The sequence below is a fragment of the Oncorhynchus mykiss genome, chromosome 29 (genome assembly GCF_057628025.1).
Source record: "Oncorhynchus mykiss isolate SJ-2025 chromosome 29, ASM5762802v1, whole genome shotgun sequence".
Classification (NCBI taxonomy): domain Eukaryota; kingdom Metazoa; phylum Chordata; class Actinopteri; order Salmoniformes; family Salmonidae; genus Oncorhynchus; species Oncorhynchus mykiss.
The window spans coordinates 40940275-40965103 of NC_143050.1; the positions used below are offsets into that span (position 1 = coordinate 40940275).

The 24829-nt window shown below is 41.7% G+C and overlaps 1 protein-coding gene across 5 annotated transcripts in view; it reads right to left on the reverse strand.

Moving 5' to 3' along the window:
* LOC110509572 (transportin-1) overlaps positions 1–24829 on the reverse strand; it is a 76580-nt gene that overhangs the window by 48653 nt on the left and 3098 nt on the right. For all 5 annotated transcript variants that reach the window (XR_016493391.1, XR_016493392.1, XR_016493393.1 and 2 more), the window contains 2 exons: positions 19180–19329; positions 9257–9363 (listed from right to left, as the gene is read on the reverse strand). Coding sequence is in view for 2 of the 5 variants with exons in the window: in XM_021590529.3 (XP_021446204.2) it covers positions 9257–9363; positions 19180–19329 (257 nt within the window). In the remaining 3 variants the exon portion in view is untranslated. The remainder of the gene's footprint in view (positions 1–9256; positions 9364–19179; positions 19330–24829) is intronic.

The window sequence follows — 24829 nt, forward strand, 5'->3', positions numbered from 1 at the left end:
GAAGAGGAGGTATCTGAAGAAGATGGGGAAGAATACAACCCAGAGCACAATGCATCATCTTCAGATGAAGAAATCCCCCAAGCTGAAAGAGAGACATTTCTGTCAAAGAACAGCAAAATAACATGGTCCTTGTCGCCATATGATAACCAGGGCAGGATGGCAGCACAAAATATCATAAGGATGACCCCAGAGCCCACAAGACATGCGGTTGCCCATGCCCAGGACATCGCCTCAACATTCTACAGGTTCATCACACCAGCCATCGAAAAAATTATCCTGGAGATTACAAATTTGCAGGGTTTCCGTAAATATGGAGACAACTGGAAAAAGATGGATGAGATTGACCTGCGTGCCTACATAGGGCTGCTAATCTTAGCGGGTGTGTATAGGTCCCAAGGCGAGGCTACATGTAGTCTCTGGGATGCTGAGAGTGGAAGGGCGATTTTCAGTGCCACGATGCCACTAAGTCTTTCACACGTTCTCAAGAATGCTACGGTCTCTCACCTGCAAGGCGTGTGAGAGACAATCGAACGACCATAAGAGAGGTCTGGGAGAAGTGGATTGAGCGTCTGCCAATCCTCTACAACCCTGGCCCTGAAGTAACAGTGGATAAGCAACTGGTTCATATCTGTAATGTAAGTGATTTTCACTGTTCATTTTATTATGTATTGCTGTAATATCCTTGATTTATGTGATTGTTTTCTGTGACACTGATACTAATTACTGATAGTAATCTCTTTTGTCAAAAGGTTGCTGTCCTTTCCGGCAGTATATGACCAGCAAAGTATGGCATCAAGATATGGGTGGCCTGTGACGCACAATCCAGCTACACTTGGAAGATGCAAGTCTACACAGTGAAGCCGACCAGTGGAGGCCTGGAGAAGAACCAGGGGGTGCGGGTTGTGCTTGATGTGACAGATGGACTGAGGGGGCACAATGTCCCATGTAACAATTTCTTTACCTCTTATGAACTCAGCCAGCAGCTCCTGAAGAGGAAGATACCATGGTTGGCACAGTACAAAAGAACAAGCCTGAGCTCCCCCCTGCAGTCCTCGCAACAAGAGGGACAAGAGGCGCACAATTGGCCCAGTGTCATCCGGGTTTAGCCGTCATTGTAAATTAGAATTTGTTCTTAACGGACTTGCCTACTAAATAAATAAAAAAAACACAGGCTTTATGATTTTGTTGCTGTGGCAACGACAGGTAGATAGAAGCCAGGACCGTGGTAGATTGAACTGCATTGCCCCCTAGCGGTCATACGTAGAACCACATCTGAACTCGTCACTTAACTTTTTCTATTTATGTTGTTGTTTTTTTAAATGGCACTTTAAAACATTAAGACAAAATGTATATCCCTAGTCCTAAAGTTCAAAAAGGTTACCAAGATGACATCCAACCAGGAAAAGGTCCAACCAGGAAAAACATAGCTAGCATTCATTCATTTATTTTTGCACAAACATATTTTTGCGTCTTCTGATGACTGGGACAGGTGTGTGTGTGTGTGTGTGTGTGTGTGTGTGTGTGTGTGTGTGTAAGCAGCAGAGAAAGCGGGAGGGCAGTCAGACTAAGAGCACATTCCAATGAACCTGGACAGTCCTGGTAAGACTAAGAGCTTTGCTGTGGAAACGTGCAAGAATTACAACTATGCAAAAGAAAATGGGAGCCGGTTGAGGGCAGAGAAAGGAATTATATAAAAAAAATAAAAAAATGTTACTACTCCTTTATCCTCTGTTAGAAAGCTATGTTCAGACAACATGGTAGAGTATACAGTACAATGTGTCTGAATGAGAAAGCAGCACCTTCCAACCGCCCGTTAATCACCACAGTAAAAACGGCTCTCCAGCAAAACCTAAATGAAGCAATCAGCCAATATTCTATAAGCATGAGGTGACATCCCACACACATACCTGCTCTGGCCTTTTTATAGAGCGAGGGGAGCAGAGGGAAGAGGGGAAGAGAGGGAAAGGGGTGACAGAGGAGAACGGGGAGAGAGGGGTATTGCTGTGACAAGAGACAGAACCGGTTCGGAAGCGGTCTGCGGTCGTTGTGACTGCTGTGCTGACGGTCAGAGAGACAGACACCTGTGTGGAGTTAGCATTAGGGTTTTCCCATCCTAACATTGTTGATATACGATTGTATAGTCTACAAAAAGTCCCTCTGTACCCATCATTACTAAACTTTACTAAAAAATTATTACTAAAAAAGTTACCACACCAAGTCTCAGGGATGGCTAACTCTGGAAATTCCTTTGGTCTCTACGGAGTCCGGTAAATCAGCTTTAAATTTACTTAGACCTTATTTTTGGAACAATCTTCAAAATGTTCTTAAATTTGATGTTTTGGTGCCTCTAGGCCAATTCAGAAAGCTGATTGAGGACCTTATTACTAATGAACGTATTTATGACAGTGTTTTTCCTTTCTGCTTTCGTTTTGTATTTAAATGTGTGCATTTTCTGTAATTCAGGGCTCATCTGTAAAAGAGACCTTTGTCTCAGTATGACTCCCTAATAAAATAAAAAGGTTAAAGAAAGAAAATGAAGGCTATGGCATTTAGGGAAAATACAATTTGGCATGTTGCCCTGCTATGTGCTCACTGCCAGACTACAGTCAAATTCAAATGAGCTAAAACAATCATGTGACATCACGATGTTGTCACGATCGACGATGGTAGACGATGCAATCGTAAAATTGCCAAACCTAGTTAGCATTTCCATTCCACACTGCGGTAGAATCTACTCAGCTCACAGGGACCTCAGTGCAGACAGAGGGACTGAGATTCATCTAATACTTGGGAGAGCAGGAGAGGGCAAAACGCAGACAATGAGACTGCAGCACAGAAACTCAAGATTGTGTCAGAGCACTGCAGATTTCAACACAAATATAGTCTGCGTGCAATAAGGATTTTAAAACACACCGCTCAAAACAGTGTGTGATGTGGATAATCTAGTAATAGGCCAGCCGCTGAAGGATCATCTTTATGTATAAAAACACATAAAAGACACACTGCTCATAGCCAAAATCAGAGCCACGCCACCCAGTGCCAATAGCACTGCCTTTGAGGCCCAGTAGACTTCGAGGTCGTCAACTCACATAATATGCTACCCAGAGCCCTGTACCACGCAAAGCTGTTAGGACCACTGCCAAAGAGCTCAGTCAGTGGAATGACTTTTTTTTTTTTTTTTACACACGCACACACAAATGTACCAGTCAGCTAGAATTTACAAGTCCAACGGCTGTCTGTAACATGACCCGGCTGAGGCTCATCCATATGCTCTGAATAACTCACATCAATCACTGACATATTAACAGCAGGCCTAATACGCTACATGCATACTATTTGTATTCTCTGATGAATGCAACTACTCTTTCAGCAAATTAAAAACAGCAGAACTAGGCTACGCAGATCTCAAGGCGACACTTCTAAACCGACTTGACGAGGTTCCTCTAGCCGAGTACACCAAACCCTAGGAGTATCCGCCCATCTGCCTGAAGAGTACTACCAAAACACAATCACAGCTCACTCCAGCTCCACCGCAGAAAATAACAGAGCTAAATCTCTGCTTCTAAACCAGCTCTGTGTTGGGAGGAACACCCTGTGGCAATAGTGAGAACCATTGTACAGGCTTTCCTTTGGGATGTCTGCCAGGCCCAGGCGTAAGGGTCAACTCGATCTCCCGTCGGCTTTACTTGGATCCCCTTTGATGAGTCCAGATTGTGTCCCGTTGAAGATAGCACTGGGGCATATTTAAGTGTTATACTATAAGAGTGATCCATGCTTCCATGGTAAATTATCAATGGCATGCAGATTGTGTAGATCTGAATGAGCCATTGACACACACACACAGACACACAGAGGTTCAAAGAGATGTTAAAAGGAAGTAGTGACACTAATCTGTCATCAAGCCAAGATTAGGTCATTCTGAAGTACAAAGGTCATGTGCTGTCTGTGTGAGTAAGAAGAAAATGAGAGGGTATGTCTGGGCTTTACTGTAAGTGAATGCACGTAGGTGTGTGAGCTCACCTGTGTGTGTGTGTCGTGTCTGCGTCTCTCTGTGTGTGTCCTTCAGAACACAGTGATCTGAAGGATGGAGAACAAGCTATATGATGAAAAATAGTGGAGTTGGCACAGGTACAGCAGACTAGTGCTTGCGAACACAACATTTTGATATATATATGCATTGATTTTTATTTTATTTTTATTTTTACAAATAGATCGAGTCAAAGCATCCATATAATATAATGACATTTAACTGCGTCGATTACCCCCTCTCCCCATCACTAGTGTGTGTGTGGCACCCTCAAATCAGCTAATTTGTGAGGCGCGAGTGTGTGGCTTTATATTTACTGCTGCTGGCAAGCCGCCAGGGGCCACCGCAAAGAATCTTGGGACAGCCAGGCTATTTTTGGGGCTGTTGCAAGGGAGTGTTTTCCCACGATGCAACTCTGCATCAGCAGCACCGGGCTTGATGCAAAGTATGACGCCCCAATCAAATTGGTATTTAAAATACGCTAGCCTCCATGCAAACACACTCCATTCATTCCTTCGTAGTTTGATCATCAAATGCATTTAGTGGATTTTCCTAACCCTCTCCCTGACTTGAATGAGCACAATGAACATAGCAGAGAGAAGGCTATAACTCTGGACACACCCATAACTAAAGGCGTGTCAGAGAGGAGAGCTGTGAGAGGGGACTGGCAGACCAACAGCAGATGGAGTAACACCTGAGGGGTATACTACAATTTAAGCAAGATCTTCTCAGGGTTTTGTAGCTTCAGATTCAAGCTCAGGCTTCATCCGTACTACGACGGTGGAGATTTCTCGCCCGGCTGCAGCCAAGTCTAGCAGGCTTGTAACTGCGGATGCGGGTCACACATGGCTAGTCAAAACGCCAAACTCTTCACTGATAATGCTGAAACATCAATCCATGGGCGAGTCAGTGCCACGTTTTCATGTGCAGAAGTCAAAAGGAAAGAAAAGTTACCTTGCAAATTCAGCAGGCTATCGTGTGAAATAAGCTTGAAGTACAGTCTTAATTTTATTACTACTTTATTACTCATTAATGCAGCCTTTGGCAGGTAGCCTAGTGGTTAGAGCGTTGGGCCAGTAACCGAAAGGTTGCTAGACCAAATCCCTGAGCTGACAAGGTAAAAATCTGTCGTTTTGCCCCTGAACAAGGCATTTAACCCACTGGGCCGTCATTGAAAATAAGAATTTGTTTAAACAAAGGTTATATTTTAAAAAATGAAAATCCGTGCACAAGCACCTTATTTTGCACACCTAACAATTTGTTTTTTTTATTAAAGACAAATAAGTTTCATCATTGTATGATGCAAGGAACCACATTACAAAATAACCTACATTACCATATTTGTTTACCATCGAGAATCGGAAGAAAATGCAGAAAAACACCCTGCCCATTTGCTTCTTTGCATATTCAAGCTGGTCTCAAAATACAACACTGCCCCTTCAAGGCTCTCCTGGAGGATGACCACCCTTGCTAGCCTATAAAATACAGCAACATTACAATTACAATTACAACCAAATATACTGAACAAAAAATAAAATGTAACTAGGCAAGTCAGTTAACAAATTCGTATTTGCAATGATGGCCTACACCGGCTAAACCCGGACGACGCTGGGCCAATTGTGCGCTGCCCTACGGGACTCCCAATCATGGCTGGTTGTGATGCAGCCTGGATTCGAACCAGGGTGTCTGTAGTGAAGCCTCAAGCACTGAGATGCAGTGCGCCACTCGGGAGCCCAAGTTACAGTTCATGTAAAAAGGAAATCAGTAAATTGAAATAAATGCCTTAAACCCTAATCTATGGATTTCACGACTGGGCAAGGCCGCAGCCATAGGTGGCCTGGGAGGGCATGGGTTCACCCACCTGGGAGCCAGGCCCAGCCAATCAGAATGAGTTTTTACACCAAAAAAGGACTTCATTACAGACAGAAATATTATAATATTCTAATACAAACATAAATATTCATCAGCTGTCCGGGTGGCTGGTCTCAGACGATCCCGCAGGTAAAGAAACTGGATGTGGAGGTCCTGGGCAGGCGTGGTTACACGTGGGCTGTGGTTGTGAGGCCAAATTCTCAAAAATTGTTGGAGGCGGCTTATGGTAGAGAAATTAACATTAAATTCTCTAGCAACAGCTTTGGTGAACATTCCTGCAGTCAGCATGCCAATTGCACGCTTATTATTATTATTATTATTATTCGACCATGCTGGTCACTTATGAACATCTTGGCCATGTTCTGTTATAATCTCCACCCGGCACAGCCAGAAGAGGACTGGCCATCCCACATATGCTCTCTCTAATTCTCTCTTTCTTTCTCTCTCTCGGAGGACCTGAGCCCTAGGACCATGCCCCAGGAATACCTGACATGATGACTCCTTGCTGTCCCCAGTCCACCTGACTGTGCTGCTGCTCCAGTTTCAACTGTTCTGCCTTAATAATAATAATAATAATAATTTCGACCATGCTGGTCATTTATGAACATTTGAACATCTTGACCATGTTCTGTTATAATCTCCACCCGGCACAGCCAGAAGAGGACTGGCCACCCCACATAGCCTGGTTCCTCTCTAGGTTTCTTCCTAGGTTTTGGCCTTTCTAGGGAGTTTTTCCTAGCCACCGTGCTTCTACACCTGCATTGCTTGCCGTTTGGGGTTTTAGGCTGGGTTTCTGTACAGCACTTTGAGATATCAGCTGATGTACGAAGGGCTATATAAATACATTTGATTTGATACTGTTCAAAACAGACTACAAAAGCAATGGTTGATGCAAAAGACTTATCTTAAAATGCTGATCGTTTTATTTCTTCATATTATAAGCTCGACAAACCATGCCTCAAGTATGTCGACAGAATCAAGCCTTTTGATGTTAATTATCATTAATTACAAACAGGGTGGTTTAAACCCTGAATGCTGATTGGCTCACAGCCAGAGTATATCAGACCGTATACCACGGGTATGACAAAACATGTATTTGTACTGCTGTAATTATGTTGGTAACCAGTTTATAATAGCAATAAGGCACCTCGGGCGCTTGTGATATATGGCCAAGATACCACGGCTAAGGGCTGTGTATAGGCAGTGTATAGGCAAATATCTCATTTACATAAGTATTCAGACCCTTTGCTATACGACTCGAAATTGAGCTCAGGTGCATCCTGTTTCCGTTGATCATCCTTGAGATGTTTCTACAACTTGATTGTAGATTCAATTGATTGGACATGATTTGGAAAGGCACACCTGTCAATATAAGGTCACACAGTTGATGGTGCATGTCAGAGCAAAAACCAAGCCATGAGGTAGAAGGAATTGTCCGTAGAGCTCTAAGACAGGATTGTGTCGAGGCACAGATCTGGGGAAGGATACCAAAACACTTTTTTGAAGCATTGAAGGTCCCCAAGAACACAGTGGCCTCCATCCTTAAATGGAAAAAGTTTGGAACCACCAAGACTCTTCCTAGAGATGGCCGTCCGGCCAAACTGAGCAATTGGGGGAGAAGAGCAGAGAATAAAAGTACAGCTTGATCCTTGATGAAAACCTGCTCCAGAGCACTCAGGACAAGACAACGCAGGAGTGGCTTCAGGACAAGTGTCTGTCCTTAAGTGGCCCAGCCAGAGCCCGGACTTGAATCCGATCAAACTTCTCTGGATGTAACAAAATGTGGGGGGGTAAAAAACAAAGGGTCCAAATAAATGCACTGTATATGAACATTCGATCAGAATATTATTCCAATGTTGGCCTCACTGATCCAATTCAGATCGGAGTAATTGCTTGATATTGTGATTTTTTTTAATTGTATTTTACTTGTCCCGGACAAGTAAACAAGTTACTGTTGAGCCCTGCACTACATTCAGGATAAATGGAGTTAGCCTGCCCGGGAGTAGGTTAGTTCTGGAGGATTCGTTGCCATATACATTTACCTGGCTAATAGGTGAGCCACTTTCATGGTACCAGTTATTCAGAGTTGAACTCAGAGTTGACCAAAGTTACATTACCTCGCTACCTTCTCAAATCACATACATAGTATAGGGCTTTAGTCTTAAATGTCCCCCAAACATGGCATGATGACACATTAAATGAATGAAGATCACAAATCTGACTGATCGACTGACTATCCACAGATCTGCTGTGTCAACTATGAGGGATACTGTGAGATTCCTTTGAGATTCTGACATAAAAATTGATAGTTTTTTATTTTATTTTTTATTATGAAGGAAGTTAGTGTTAGTTTCAGGAGCGAATGCTAACTAGCTTTAGCACAATGACTGGAAGTTAAAAGTACAGTAGCATTGTATCCATCCCTTTAACCTTACTAACACTTCTTGCAATAAAAAGTAATTCTAATAGTTGTGTTAGTAACAGCCACCCAACATTGACACCAAATGTGATTAAGTGATAAAAATATTTCCCCCCCCCCCCAAAAAAAAAGCTTAACCTAGCACCACCACTTTGATGTTGTTGGCTTGCTCTTAACTCATAACCAAAGATGGTATTCTTGGTCATGGCGAGAGCCAGTCAAGAAATGAGGTCAGATTATATTCACTGGTATAAAAGATAGGCAGAGAGAGAGAAAGAAAGAGGGATGATATAAGTGATTTCATGTTGAATAAGCTGCAGTTTTGGGTTAGTTCCTATCCAGCTGTGAGTATTTCCCTTCAACTGAGTCGGTCAGCAGGACTCCATCCAGATGCTGCTTTATTTGACCACCCCTCCCCAGAGAAGTGCACAGGATCACTAACAAACAGACACCTACATATTTTTTGCTTGTGTCTGGTATTGAATGTGAAAAAGGACAAGAAAACCAGGTCACTCAAAACGTCAAGGTCACTCATTCAAAACGTCAAGGTCACTCATTCAAAACGTCAAGGTCACTCATTCAAAACGTCAAGGTCACTCATTCAAACACAGATAATCTCTGATAAATCCACAGATTACAGCGACGAGACAACGACTATCAAACCAACCTCTATCCTAAACCAAACTCACCCCAGTAGCCGTCATGAGACAGTATTAGTAGTACATTTGTAAACCTGAGCTCCCAGACGTAGCAGTGTAGTCCAGGTGTATCCTTATCTAGTCTTCTCCTCACAATATTTAGCATATGACAGTTCAGAAAACCTCGGCAGCCCAGTCATGTGTTTACCTAGGTCGTCACCTCACAGAAGTGATAAACATGTAGCTCAGCTCACAGACCTGGCAGCCCAGACCCTGTCCTAGTCTAGTCTCATCCCTCACCTCACAGGTGTTGTAATCCTCAGAGTCCAGCAGAAGGCAGAGTTTGGGCAGCAGCTCAGGCCAGTTCTGCAGCTCCCCTTTGGAGGCGATGGTAGTGATGAGGATACCTGGATCGAGAGAGAAAGACAGACAGGAGAGACAGACAAAGACACAGAAAGAGAGACACAGAAAGAGAAAGAGACAGATGAGACAGGTCTCCTCGAAGCAACTCCACAACCCTCCCTTATAACAATCACCTCCTTGCTTAATCATCATGATCACCATCAGGATTGGCAGAGCCAATATCCTGCACTTTTAGTCAGTTTACATACTCCCATTTGTTCATTCCTGTCAGATGTTAGGTAACCATGGCAACAGAGCCCTGGCACAGTCTGTTGCTTGCCTGCTGACTCTGATAAGGAGGCACCATACAAACACCATTGGGCTATCTCAACAAGCCAGCTGGCTAATCAAACCTTCAGAAATATCCATGCAGCCAGACACCAGTGAGACGAACTGAGTTATATTACCCTGAGCCGCGGTGTACCAGTCTATGGCATGTGACGTGAACAGGCAAAAACAGTGAGGGAGGGGTGCCTTTCTCAAATCAAACAATGATCTGTGGCGCTTGGTCATGTCGGCTATAAGGCAGCATGGTACATCGTCCAGAACCATTAAACATATTTTCCATAAAATATGTTAGAATTTTCAAAGTAGTTTTAAAATTGGGAAGGCAAATAAAGCATTTTTTAAGCTATCACTTCTGCATTGGAAACAGAGAATCCTACTCATTACTTCACATGCATAATCTAGCCTATGCTACGTCACTTTTGTTTTGAGCCGATTTTGCTGCAGTGGGCTTTGTGGTGTAAAGTATTTAAGTAAAAATACAGTGCCTTGCGAAAGTATTCGGCCCCCTTGAACTTTGCGACCTTTTGCCAGATTTCAGGCTTCAAACATAAAGATATAAAACTGTATTTTTTTGTGAAGAATCAACAACAAGTGGGACACAATCATGAAGTGGAACGACATTTATTGGATATATCAAACTTTTTTAACAAATCAAAAACTGAAAAATTGGGCGTGCAAAATTATTCAGCCCCCTTAAGTTAATACTTTGTAGCGCCACCTTTTGCTGCGATTACAGCTGTAAGTCGCTTGGGGTATGTCTATCAGTTTTGCACATCGAGAGACTGACATTTTTTCCCATTCCTCCTTGCAAAACAGCTCGAGCTCAGTGAGGTTGGATGGAGAGCATTCGTGAACAGCAGTTTTCAGTTCTTTCCACAGATTCTCGATTGGATTCAGGTCTGGACTTTGACTTGGCCATTCTAACACCTGGATATGTTTATTTTTGAACCATTCCATTGTAGATTTTGCTTTATGTTTTGGATCATTGTCTTGTTAGAAGACAAATCTCCGTCCCAGTCTCAGGTCTTTTGCAGACTCCATCAGGTTTTCTTCCAGAATGGTCCTGTATTTGGCTCCATCAATCTTCCCATCAATTTTAACCATCTTCCCTGTCCCTGCTGAAGAAAAGCAGGCCCAAACCATGATGCTGCCACCACCATGTTTGACAGTGGGGATGGTGTGTTCAGGGTGATGAGCTGTGTTGCTTTTACGCCAAACATAACATTTTGCATTGTTGCCAAAAAGTTCAATTTTGGTTTCATCTGACCAGAGCACCTTCTGCCACATGTTTGGTGTGTCTCCCAGGTGGCTTGTGGCAAACTTTAAACAACACTTTTTATGGATATCTTTAAGAAATGGCTTTCTTCTTGCCACTCTTCCATAAAGGCCAGATTTGTGCAATATACGACTGATTGTTGTCCTATGGACAGAGTCTCCCACCTCAGCTGTAGATCGCTGCAGTTCATCCAGAGTGATCATGGGCCTCTTGGCTGCATCTCTGATCAGTCTTCTCCTTGTATGAGCTGAAAGTTTAGAGGGACGGCCAGGTCTTGGTAGATTTGCAGTGGTCTGATACTCCTTCCATTTCAATATTATCGCTTGCACAGTGCTCCTTGGGATGTTTAAAGCTTGGGAAATCTTTTTGTATCCAAATCCGGCTTTAAACTTCTTCACAACAGTATCTCGGACCTGCCTGGTGTGTTCCTTGTTCTTCATGATGCTCTCTGCGCTTTTAACGGACCTCTGAGACTATCACAGTGCAGGTGCATTTATACGGAGACTTGATTACACACAGGTGGATTGTATTTATCATCATTAGTCATTTAGGTCAACATTGGATCATTCAGAGATCCTCACTGAACTTCTGGAGAGAGTTTGCTGCACTGAAAGTAAAGGGTCTGAATAATTTTGCACAACCAATTTTTCAGCTTTTGATTTGTTAAAAAACGTTTGAAATATCCAATAAATGTCGTTCCACTTCATGATTGTGTCCCACTTGTTATTGATTCTTCACAAAAAAATTCAGTTTTATATCTTTATGTTTGAAGCCTAAAATGTGGCAAAAGGTCGCAAAGTTCAAGGGGGCCGAATACTTTCGCAAGGCACTGTACTTCAAAATGTACTACTAAAGTTGTTTTTTGGGGGTATTTTTGATAACTTTAACTTTACTACATTCCTAAAGGATATAAATGTACTCCATACATTTTCTTTGACACCCAAAAGTACTTGCTAAGCATTCAAAATGTAACAGGACGATAAAATTGTCCAATTCACGCACTTATCAACAGAACATCCCCAGTCATCCCTACTGCCTCTGATCCCTGGTCATCCCTACTGCTTCGGAACTCACATGCTTCGTTTGTAAATGTCGTCAATGTTGGAGTGTGCCCCTGGCTTTCCGTAAAAAAAATGTGCCATCTGGTTTGCTTAATATAAAGGAATTTGAAATTATTTACACTTTTACTTTTGGTATATTCAAAACCAAACACTTTTAGATTTTTACTCAAAGTAGTATATTACTGGGTGACTTTTACTTGAGTCGTTTTATATTAAGGCATCTTTACTTGTACTCAAGTATGACAGTTGGCTACTTTATCCACCACTGGCTTTGAACGGGGCACCTGGCTCACGCCCGCAAGGCAGCCCGGTTCCAAAAAGAATGCAATCACTTTTCACCCGTTGCAAACTTCTCCCACCGAGGTAACCCAGGCCAGATAATCAAATCCCCCTCAATGGCTCAAAGATTCAGGTTAATTCACACCAATGGGTGTGTCTGAGTCTTATCACCTTTAAAACCTAGGTAAGCGATTCCAATGTTCCCTCTAAACTGCGAGTGGGCGCACAGCTGGCCAGGGATTGATGAGCATTTATTTTTAAATAATTATCAGAATAACAAAATCCACCTTTGAGAAAATCACAAGACTGAACTAAAACGGGGAAAACTCTTCCCTTTACTGTTGGAATTCTGATGGACTCAGCACAATATTAGCCACTATCAATGCAACATACCGAAACAAAAACGAACTATGCAAGAGATATATATTTTTTTTTAAATAGGCAAAGCGCAATCGGACTAGGATTATATTGCATTGACAGGCACGACGACTCAGGCCTGTACTCTACAGAGACTGGTGCGCCATTACTAATCAGAGCTGCAGTAGACCTATATGCAATTAGAACATTGCCATATATGGATTTGTGCTATTTACTTTGAACTGGACTGTTTTACAGCATGAGCGGTCGCAATTATTATGCGCTTATGTCTTAAAAAGGCTTGAATAAGCCAAGTAGCCAATAGGCAACGGGTAGCACAATCTGTCTTATTCTCTGTAATAAATGGTATTGGAATAATAATCCATTTTATTTTGTAAAGCATCACAACAAAATGTTCAGTCGCCTCCTTGTCTGAAGGACAAGTTGCTAAACAAGTTCATGTCAAGCCCTGCATGTTGTTTTTTTGTGTGGTTTTTTTCAAAAGTCTCATGGAATGTAGGCCTACATTGGCTGCTACATTTTAACATGGAAATAGCTGTTACGGTATGCATTTTCTCCATTGTTTTTGATGGTAGGGCACTCTGGTAGGCCTACATTATGATCAAATACCCACAGTAGCCTATTTGGCCACTGTTAAAACAGTATATTAAAGCGGGTACAGCCTTGAGGGTTCACAGTAAACGCACGCCGGAAGTTACACAGAAATTTCACAAGGTTCAAGTTAGAGATCAGCAGACCAAAAAAATTGCTCAATGCCTATAAATATTAGAGGGAACATTGCCTGGAACACCATTCTCCTGCTTTGATCTGTTTGAGTCATTGAAGAGAAGGAGTGTGTGAAGGGTTTTGTAATCAGGTATGAGCTGGGCTGGAACAAAAGCTTAGACACCACTGCCATTCAGATCTGGAGCTGTCCATCCTTAAGTCATTTTTCTGCATTATGGGTACAATGGTATTGACAGTCACAGAGTGTACAAAACATTAAGAACACCTGCTCTTTCCATGACTGACTGGCCAGGTGAATACAGATGAAAGCTATGATACCTTGAGGTCACTTGTTAAATCCATTTCAAATCAGCGTTGATTAAGGGACATGAATTGTGTATGTGTGCCATTCAAAAGGTTGAATGGGCAAGAAAATATTTAAGTGCCTTTGAACAGGGTATGGTAGTAGGTGCCATGTGCACCGGTTTGTGTCAAGAACCGCAAAGCTACTGGGGTTGTCACGCTCAACAGTTTCGTGTGTATCAAGAATTTTGCGCCAGCCAAAGGTCATCCAGCAAACTTGACAACTGTGGGAAGCATTGTAGTCAACACCGGCCAGCATCCCTGTGGAATGTGTAGAGTCCATAACCCAACGAATTGAGGCTGTTCTGAGGGTAAAAGGGGAAACTCAATTTTAGGAAGGTATTCCTAATATTTGGTACACTCAGTGCGTGTGTTTATTAATAAATAAAACACACACAGTACCAGTGAAAAGTTTGGACATACCGACTCACTCAAGGTTTCTTTAAAATTGTACTATTTTCTACATTGAATAATAGAATAATAGTGAAGACATCAAAACTATGAAATAACACATGGAATGATGTAGAAACCAAAAAAAAAGTGTTTAAACAATCAAAATACATTTTAGAATTTTCAAAGTAGCCACCTTTTGCCTTGATTTGATTTGATGGCAGCTTTGCACTCTTGGCATTCTCTCAACCAGCTTCATGACGTAGTCACCTGCAATGCATTTCAATTAACTGGTGTCCCTTGTTAAGTTAATATGTGGAATTTCTTTGTGTCTTAATGCGTTTGAGCCAATCAGTTGTTGTGACAAGGTAGAAGTGGTATACAGAAGATAGACCTATTTGGTAAAAGACCAGTCCATATTATGGCAAGAGCTGCTCACAAAAGCAAAGAGAAACGACAGTGCATTACTTTAAGACATGACAAGGTCAATCAATACAGGAAAACCATCAAGCACTATGATGAAACTGGCTCTCATGAGTATCGCCACAGGAAAGGAAGACCCAGAGTTACCACTGCTGCAGAGGACAAGTTCATCAGATTTACCAGCCTCAGAAATTGCAGCCCAAATAGATGCTTCACAGAGTTCAAGTAACAGATACATCAAAATCAACTGTTCAGAGGAGACTGCATGAATCAGGCCTTCATGGACAAATTGTTGCTTAGAAAGCACTATTAAAGTACACCAATAAGAAGAATAAACTTGCTTGGGCCAAAAAACATGAGCAATGGACATTAATTAGACTGATGGAAATATGTCCTTTGGTCTGAAGAGTCGAAAATTGAGATTTTTGGTTCCAATCGCTGTGTCTTTGTGAGACGCAGAGTAGATGAACGGATGATCTCTGTATGTGTGGTTCTCACCATGACGCATGGAGGTGGTGGTGTGATGGTACTCTCCTGGTGACACTGTCCGTGATATATTTAGAATTCAAGGCACACTTAACCAGCATGGCTACTACAGCATTCTGCAGCGATACGCCATCCCATCTGGTTTGCGCTTAGTGGGACTACCATTTGTTTTTCAACAGGACAATGACCCAACACACCTCCAGGCTGTATAAGGGCTATTTGACCAAGGAGAGTGATGGTGTGCTGTATCAGTTGACCTGGCCTCCACAATCACCTGACCCAATTGAAATGGTTTGGGATGAGTTGGACCACAGAGTGAAAGAAAGACAGCCAACAAGTGCTCAGCATACAGTTGAAGTCAGAAGTTTACATACACTTAGGTTGGAGTCATTAAAACTAGTTTTCAAACCACTCCACAACTTTCTTGTTAACAAACTATAGTTTTGGTAAGTTGGTTAGGACTAGAGGCTGATTATGATTTTTAACGCCGATACCGGTTATTGGAGGACCAAAAAAAGCAGATACCGATTAAAATCGGCCAATTTTTTTAAGTGTATTTGTAATAATGACAATAACAACAATACTGAATGAATACTTATTTAACTTAAAATAATACATCAATAAAATATATTTAGCCTCAAATAAATAATGCAACATGTTCAATTTGGTTTAAATAATGCAAAAACAAAGTGTTGGAGAAGAACGTAAAAGTGCAATATGTGCCATGTAAGAAAGCTAACGTTTAAGTTCCTTGCTCAGAACATGAGAACATATGAAAGCTGGTGGTTCCTTTTAACATGAGTCTTCAATATTCCCAGGTAAGAGTTTTAGATTGTAGTTATTATAGGAATCATAGGACTATTTCTCTCTATTCCATTTGTATTTCATATACCTTTGACTATTGGATGTTCTTATAGGCACTTCAGTATCGCCAGTGTAACAGTATGGCTTCCGTCCCTCTCCTCTACCTGGGCTCGAACCAGGAACACAATGACAACAGCCACCCTCGAAGCAGCGTTACCCATGCAGAGCAAGGGGAATAACTACACCAAGTCTCAGAGCGAGTGACGTTTGAAACGCTATTAGCGCGCAACCCACTAACTAGCTAGCCATTTCACATCGGTTACACCAGCCTAATCTCGGCAGTTGATAGGCTTGAAGTCATAAACAGCTGCTGGCAAACGCTCTAAAGTGCTGTTTGAATGAATGCTTACGAGCCTGCTGCTGCCTACCATCGCTCCGTCAGACTGCTCTATCAAATCAGACTTAATTATAACATAATAACACACAGAAATACGAGCCTTAGGTCATTAATATGGTCGAATCCGGAAAACATAATCTCGAAAACAAGACATTTATTCTTTCAGTAAAATACGGAACCGTTACGTATTTTATCTAACGGGTGTCTAAATCTAAATCTAAATAAGTCTAAGTCTAAATATTCCTGTTACATTGCACAAACTTCAATGTTATGTCATAATTACGTAAAATTCTGGCAAATTAGGCAGCCCAAACTGTTGCATATACACTGTCTCTGCGTGCAATGAACACAAGAGAAGTGACACAATTTAATTAATATTGCCTGCTAACCTGGATTTATTTTAGCTAAATATGAAGGTTTAAAAATATATGCTTCTGTGTATTGATTTTAAGAAAGGCATTGATGTTTATGGTTAGGTACACATTGGAGCAACGATACGCACCGCATCGATTATATTCAACGTAGGACACACTAGATAAACTAGTAATATCATCAACCATGTGTAGTTAACTAGTGATCATGATTGATTGATTGTTTTTTTATAAAGATAAGTTTAATGCCTAGCTAGCAACTTACCTTGGCTTACTGCATTCGCGTAACATGGAATGCAATGTAATCAGGTGGTTAGAGCGTTGGACTAGTTAACTATAAGGTTGCAAGATTGTCAGCTCAGGGGATTCAAGGTAAAAATCTGTTGTTCTGCCCCTGAACGAGGCAGTTGACCCACCGTTCCTAGGCCGTCATTGAAAATAAGAATGTGTTCTTAACCAACTTTCCTAGTTAAATAAAGGTGTAAAAAAAAGGTGTAAAAAATAAAGTATATATTTTATTATTATTATTATTATTTTTTTTAATTGGCCAAATCGGTATCCAAAAATACCGATTTCCGATTGTTATGAAAACTTGAAATCGGCCCTAATTAATCGGCCATTCCGATTAATCGGTCGACCTCTAGTTAAGACATCTACTTTGTGCATGACACAAGTAATTTTTCCAACAATTGTTTACAGACAGATTATTCCACTGTATCACAATTCCAATGGGTCAGAAGTTTACATAATCTAAGATGACTGTCTTTAAACAGCTTGGAAAATTCCAGAAAATGGTGTCATGGCTTTAGAAGCTTCTGATAGGCTAATTGTCATATTTGAGTCAATTGGAGGTGTACCTGTGGATGTACTTCAAGGCCTAGCTTCAAACTCAGTGCCTCTTTGCTTGACATCATGGGAAAATCAAAAGAAATCAGACAAGACCCCAGAAAAACAATTGTAGACCTCCACAAGTCTGGTTGATCCTTTGGACCAATTTCCAAACACCTGAAGGTTCATCTGTACAAACAATAGTATGCAAGTATAAACAGGGGACCACGCTGCCCTCATACCGCTCAGGAAGAAGAGAAAAGGAAGAAGACGCGTTCTGTCTCCTAGAGATGAACGTACATTGGTGTGAAAAGTGCAAATCAATCCCAGAACAGCAGCAAAGGACCTTGAAGATGCTGGAGGAAACGGATACAAAAGTATCTATATCCACAGTAAAACAAGTCCTATATCAACATAACCAGAAAGGCCGCTCAGCAAGGAAGAAGCCACTGCTCCAAAACCACCATAAAAAAAGCCAAACTACAGTTTGCAACTGCACATGGGGACAAAGACTGTACTTTTTGGAGAAATGTCCTCTGGTCTGATGAAACAAAAATCGAACCGTTTGGCCATAATGACCATCGTTATGTTAGGAGGACAAAGGGGGAGGCTTGCAAGCCGAAGAACACCATCCCAATCGTGAAGCACGGGGGTGGCAGGATCATGTTGTGGGGGTGCTTTGCTGCAGGAGGGACTGCTGCACTTCACAAAATAGATGAGGATGGAAAATTCTGTGGATATTTTGAGGCAACATCTCAAGACATCAGTCAGGAAGTTAAAGCTTGGTCGCAAATGGGTCTTCAAAATGGACAATGACCACAAGCATACTTCCAAGTTGTGGAAAAATGCCTTACGGGCAACAAAGTCAAGGTATTAGAGTGGCCATCACAAAGCCCTGACCTCAAGCCTATAGAACATTTGTGGGCAGAAATGAAAAAGCGTGTGTGAGCAAGGAGGCCTACAAACCTACTTACACCACCTACACCAGCTCTGTAAGGAGGAATGGGCAAACACTCACCCAACTTATTGTGGGAAGCTTGTGGAAGGCTACCCGAAACGTTTGACCCAAGTTTAAAGGCAATGCTAACAAATACTAATTGAGTGCATGTAAACTTCTGACCCACTGGGAATGTGATGAAAGAAGTAAAAGCTGAAATAAAATCACTATTATTCTGACATTTCACATTCTTAAAATAAATTGGTGATCCTAACTGACCTAAATCAGGGAATATTTACTAGGATTAAATGTCAGGAATTGTGAAAAAATGAGTTTACATGTATTTGGCTAAGGTGTATGTAAACTTCCGACTTCAACTGTATATCATTTTTGTTTTATTTATTGTTGGACATGAGACTGTAAAAACGCCAGGAAATCAGTTCCAAGTGATTTTAATTTTTGAAATCTGTTCAAGTATTCCCACGCATAACAGAAAGACACGTGATCTTATACAAATTTAAGCAAGGTTTGACATTATGATTTAGTCAAATATATCCGTTTGAGCAGCTTGCTTTCAATTTGCAGTATTCAAATTATTTGTAATTATGTTCCTCCCCACCGACCATGTACTCAAGAAAACAATTATAATAATCAGCCCTCGACTGAATCTAATTGATGATCCCTGCTCTGTCTTAATCAACCTTTATTACACTGCTTACAGTGTATTTGATTATAGTGATCAAATTGTCCAGCATGGACGTGACCACTTAGAGGAGAGCACTAGAATTCAATGAGGACAACATTCTCTTTTACAAATGCAGGCTATGACACTTACCCACAGTGGCCCGTATGAGGGGTGAGGTGTCTCCGATGTTCTGCAGACACTCGCTCTTGATGAAGTCAGACACTCCATTGGGGAAGTTCTGGTAGTGGGCCTTCACATTGTTCTTCAGGATCAGACCACTCAGAGACCGGGTCGGCTCATCTGGAGAGAAGGGAGGAGTGGGGGCAATCGATTTAGGGGTCAATTCCATTTTCTATTAAGTCAATATACGATTAGTCTATGAGCCGAAATGCATAAATTGAATTAGGACTAAACGTTCAATTAAGATTTTTCCCAATTAACACTATTCTAATTTTTCTCCAAAATGTTGTTTTAATAAAATTAACACAACTTGTCCTAACTTACTAGATGCATTTGAATGGCATCTAAATAGACTAAACAAAAATATAAAACGCAACATGTAAAAGTATTGATCCCATGTTTCATGAGCTGAAATAAAAACATCCAAAAAAATATTCCATATGCACAGAAAGCTTATTTCTCTAAAATGTGTTAACATCGCTGTAAGTGAGCATTTCTCCTTTGCCAAGATAATCCATCCACCTGACAGGTGTAGCATATCAAGAAGCTGATTAAACAGCATGATCATTACAGAGGTGCACCTTGTGCTGGTGACAATAAAATGTACAGTTTTGTCACAACAAAATGCCACAGATGTCTCAGGTCGAGGGACAGTGCAATTGGAATGCTGACTGCAGAATAGTCCACCAGAGCGGTTGCCAAAGAATTGAATGTTCATTTCTCCACCATAAGCGTTTGAGAAAATTTGGCAGTACGTCCAAATGGCCTCACAACCGCAGACCACATGTAACCATGCCAGCCCAGGACCTACACATCTGGCTTCTTCACCTGCGGGATCATGAGACCAGCCACCCAGGCAGCTGATGAAACTGTGGGTTTGCACAACAAAATAATTTCTGCAGTGTCCGAAACCATCTCAGGGAAGCTTGTCTGCGTGCTCGTTGTCCTCACCAGGGTCTTGACCTGACCGGCATTGTAACAGACTTCAGTAGGCAAATGCTCACTGTCGATGGCCACTGGCATGCTGGAGAAGTGTGCTCCTAATAGATTAATCCCGTTTTCAACTGTTTCAGGCAGATGGCAGTACGGCATCATGGCCGAGCGGTTTGCTGATATCAATGTTGTAAACAGTGCCCCATTGTGGCGGTGGGGTTATGGTATGGGCAGACATAAGCTACGGTTAATGAACACAATTGCATTTTATTGATGGCAATTTGAAGGCACAGATACCGTGACGAGATCCTGAGGCCCACTGTTGTGCCATTCATCCGCCACCATCACCTCATGTTTCAGCATGATGCATGGCCTCATGTCACAAGGATCTATACATCATTCCTGGAAGCTGAAAATGTCCCAGTTCTTCCATGGCCTGCATACTCACCAGACATATCACCCACTGAGATGTGTTGCGCTTCATAAGGAAAATTGTGGCCACACCAGATACGGACTGGTTTTCTAATTCACGCCCCTACCTTTCAGGTATCTGTGACCAACAGATGCATATCTATATTCTCAAATAATGTGAAATCCAGAGATTAGGGTCTAATGGATATATTTCCTTATATGAACTGTAACTCAGTCAAATCTTTGAAATTATTGCATATTTGAATACACTATTAAGTACACTACAGACAAAGGCTAAACAATTAGTGGGCATGGGGTTGCTGTATAGCCATGTCTCATATTGCAACACTACTAGAAAACCCAAACATACAAAAACATATCATACCCCCTCTACTCAGTACATGGGGCACTCAACCAGCTAAACCAAAATAAGGGAAGCCTGTAGCCAGATTCCTGTTGATGCTGAAGAAAACCAAAGTGTGACCTCAGCAAAAGGCTGAGAAGGCATTAGAAAAGCTGGATAGCAACAGCAAATCAGCCAATGGCAAATCACTGCTTTCACTGGCTTCTCTGATTCAAAAGTTAATTTTCTTTGACTCATTCCCCCAACACTGTGATGCTCAGCTTGGTGTAGCATAACTACAGTAAGCCTACAATCAAAGTCATAGCCTCGGTCATGATTTCGGTTTTATCAAAGGTCTTTTCAGCAAGGAACAAGTTTCCCTTAATACTACTGAATGGGCATTACCCATTGGTATTTCACTGTCTAATAATTATCCTTCATGGCTGTTCGATCCAATGTCTACCTCTGTTCTGATTAAAAGTACACTCAAATTTGATTACCTCTGCATCTCTCTCAACCCAGAGCAGCATAATAAATGCCATCCTCAAAAGGCAATGGCTCATAAGCCTAAACCATTGGGTCATCTATTCTACTGTACACAAAACAGGTTGTCAGCAGGTCAGGAGTTGAGTTGTGCCCGGCCGGGGATTAGTTTTCAAATTTGAGTGACCCATATTCTAGTGGTGTGGTGCCACATCAGTGACAAGACATTTGATTTATTAAGATCCCCATTAGCCAAAGCCAATGGCAACTGCTAGTCTTACAAGGGTCTGACACAACATTACAGACAAAATACTTTACAATTTACATATATTTAAAATCATTAACATGTGTGAGTGCCTATCAGTTACACATATACTGAACAAAAATATGAAAATGCAACATGTAAAGTGTTGGTCCCATTGTCCATGAGCTGAAATAAAATATCACAGAAATGTTCGTTGCATAAAAATCTTATTTCTCTCAAATTTTGTGCAGAAATGTGTTTACATCCCTGTTAGTGAGCATTTCTCCTTTGCCAAGATAATCCATCCACCTGACAGGTGGGGCATGTCAAGAAACTGATTAAACAGCATGATCATAACACAGGTCCACCTTGTGCTGGGACAATAAAAGGCAGTTGTCGCACAACACAATGCCACAGTCTCAAGTAGAGGGATCGTGCAATTGGCATGCTGACTGCAGGAATGTCCAACAGAACTGTTGCCAGAGAATTTCATGTTCATTTCACAACCATGTAATTTTAGAGAATTTTAGAACCAGCCACAACCAGACCATGTGTAACCACACCAGCCCAGGACCTCCACATCCGGCTTATTTACCTGCGGGGATCGTCAGCAGAAAGGGTGGGGGCTGAGGAGTATTTTTGTCTAAAATAAAGCCCTTTTGTGGGGAAAAACTCATTCTGATTGGCTGGACCTGGCTCCTAAGTGGGTGGGCCTATGCTCTCCCAGGCACACCCATGTCTGTGCCCCTGCCTTGTCATGTGAAATCCATAGATTAGGGCATAATTTATTTATTTCAATTGACTCATTTCCTGTAACCAATTTTAAAAAATCTTTGAAATTGCTGCATGTTATGTTTATATTTTTGTTCAGTATACATGTCAGTATATACACACACAAGTAAGTCACATGGGGGAGAGGCGTTGTGCATTGAGGTGTTGCTTTATTTGTTTTTTTGCTGTTCACTTTTTGCTGTTCATTTGCACTATATAAGATGGAAGGGAGTTCCATGTACTCATGACTGTATAATACTGTACTGGACCTGGGGAAAAGACCCCCTGGTGCCATGTCTGGTGGGGGTAAGTGTGCGTAAGTTGACAATGCAAACAATTTGGAATTTCCAACACAATGTTTCTTACAAAAACAAGTGATGCGCAGCGGTCTAAGTCCCTGCACCGCAGTGGGGAGGGTTTGGCCATCGGGGATGTCCTTGTCCCATCGCTCTCTAGCAACTCCTTGAGGTGGGCTGGACGCATGCACGCTGACTCATGTCACCAGTTGTACAGTGTTTCCGCTGACACATTGGTGCGGCTGGCTTCCGGGTTAAGCGAGCAGTGTGTCAAGAAGCAATGCGGCTTGGAAGGGTCGTGTTTCGGAGGACGCATGGCTCTCGACCTTCGCACCTCCCGAGTCAGTACGGGACAAGACAAGACTGTAACTACCAAATTGATATCACGAAATTGGGGTAAAAAGTATGACAAAAAAAGTGACGCAGTCAGTTTTCGCTAAGAGTGACTTGCATGCATAGTATTAATATTAGCCCCCCCCTGATTACAATTAAGAGCAAGACGTACTGCTCCGTTCTGGGCCAGCTGCAGCGTAAGTAAGTTTTTCTTTGCAATACTTGACCATATGACTGGACAATAATCAAGATAAAACTAGAGCCTGCAGGACTTGCTTTTTGGAGTGTGTTGTCAAAAAAGCTGAGCATCTATTACAGACAGACCTCTACCCATCTTTACAACCATTGAATCTTTATGTTTTTACCATGACAGTTCACAATCTAAGGTAACACATTAATATAGTCTCCTCAACTTGTTCAACAGCCACACCATTCATTACCAGATTCAGCTGAGGTAAAGAACATAGGGAATGATTTGTACCAAATACAATGCTCCTAGTTTTGGTCATCTCTGTATATCCATCGCAAAACCACTGGTTGATACTTATTTATGAAACCCTCTTAGAACTCACTCCCCCTATCTGAGATATCTACTGCAGCCCTCCTCCTCCACATACAACACCCGTTCATTCTGCCAGTCACATTCTGTTAAAGGTCCCCAAAGCACACATCCCTGTGTCGCTGCTCTTTCAGTTCGCGGCAGCTAGCGACTGGAACGAGCTGCAGCAAACACTCAAACTGGACAGTTTTATCTCAATCTCTTCATCCAAAAACGAAATCAAGGACACTCTCACTGACAGTTGTGGCTGCTTTACGTGATGTATTGTTGTCTCTACCTTCTTGCCCTTTGTGCTGTTGTTGTCTGTGCCCAATAATGTTTGTACCCTGTTTTGTGTTGTTACCATGTTGTGTTGCTACCATGCTGTGTTGCCATGTGTTGCAGCCTTGCTATGTTGTCGTCTTAGGTCTCTCTTTATGTAGTGTTGTCTCTTGTTGTGATGTGCGTTTTGTCCTATATTTATATTTGTATTATTTTTTTAAATCCCAGTCTCCATCCCCACAAGAGGCCTTTTGGTAGGCCGTCATTGTAAATAAGAATTTGTTCTTAACTGACTTGCCTAGTTAAAAAAAGGTTAAGTAGAATAAAGTCGTTTTAGAGATGTTAAGAACCAGTTTATTACTGGCCACCCATTCCTAAACAGACTGCATCTAAGGGTTTCAGTGAGTTCATTAGCTGTGGTTGCTGATGCATTTTTTTTATATATATATATATATATATATATATATACAGTGGGGCATAAAAGTACTTAGTCAGCCACCAATTGTGCAAGTTCTCCCACTTAAAAAGATGAGGCCTGTAATTCTCATCATAGGTACACTTCAACTATGACAGACAAAATGAGAAAACAAATCCAGAAAATCACATTGTAGGATTTTTAATGAATTTATTTGCAAATTATGGTGGAAAATAAGTATTTGGTCAATAACAAAAGTTTCTCAATACTTTGTTATATACCCTTTGTTGGCAATGACAGAGGTCAAACGTTTTCTGTAAGGTTTTCACACACTGTTGCTGGTATTTTGGCCCATTCCTCCATGCAGATCTCCTCTGGAGCAGTGATGTTTTGGGGCTGTTGCTGGGCAACACGGACTTTCAACTCCCTCCAAAGATTTTCTATGGGGTTGAGATCTGGAGACTGGCTAGGCCACTCCAGGACCTTGAAATGCTTCTTACGAAGCCACTCCATTGCCCGGGCGGTGTGTTTGGGATCAAACACTGAAAGACCCAGCCACGTTTCATCTTCA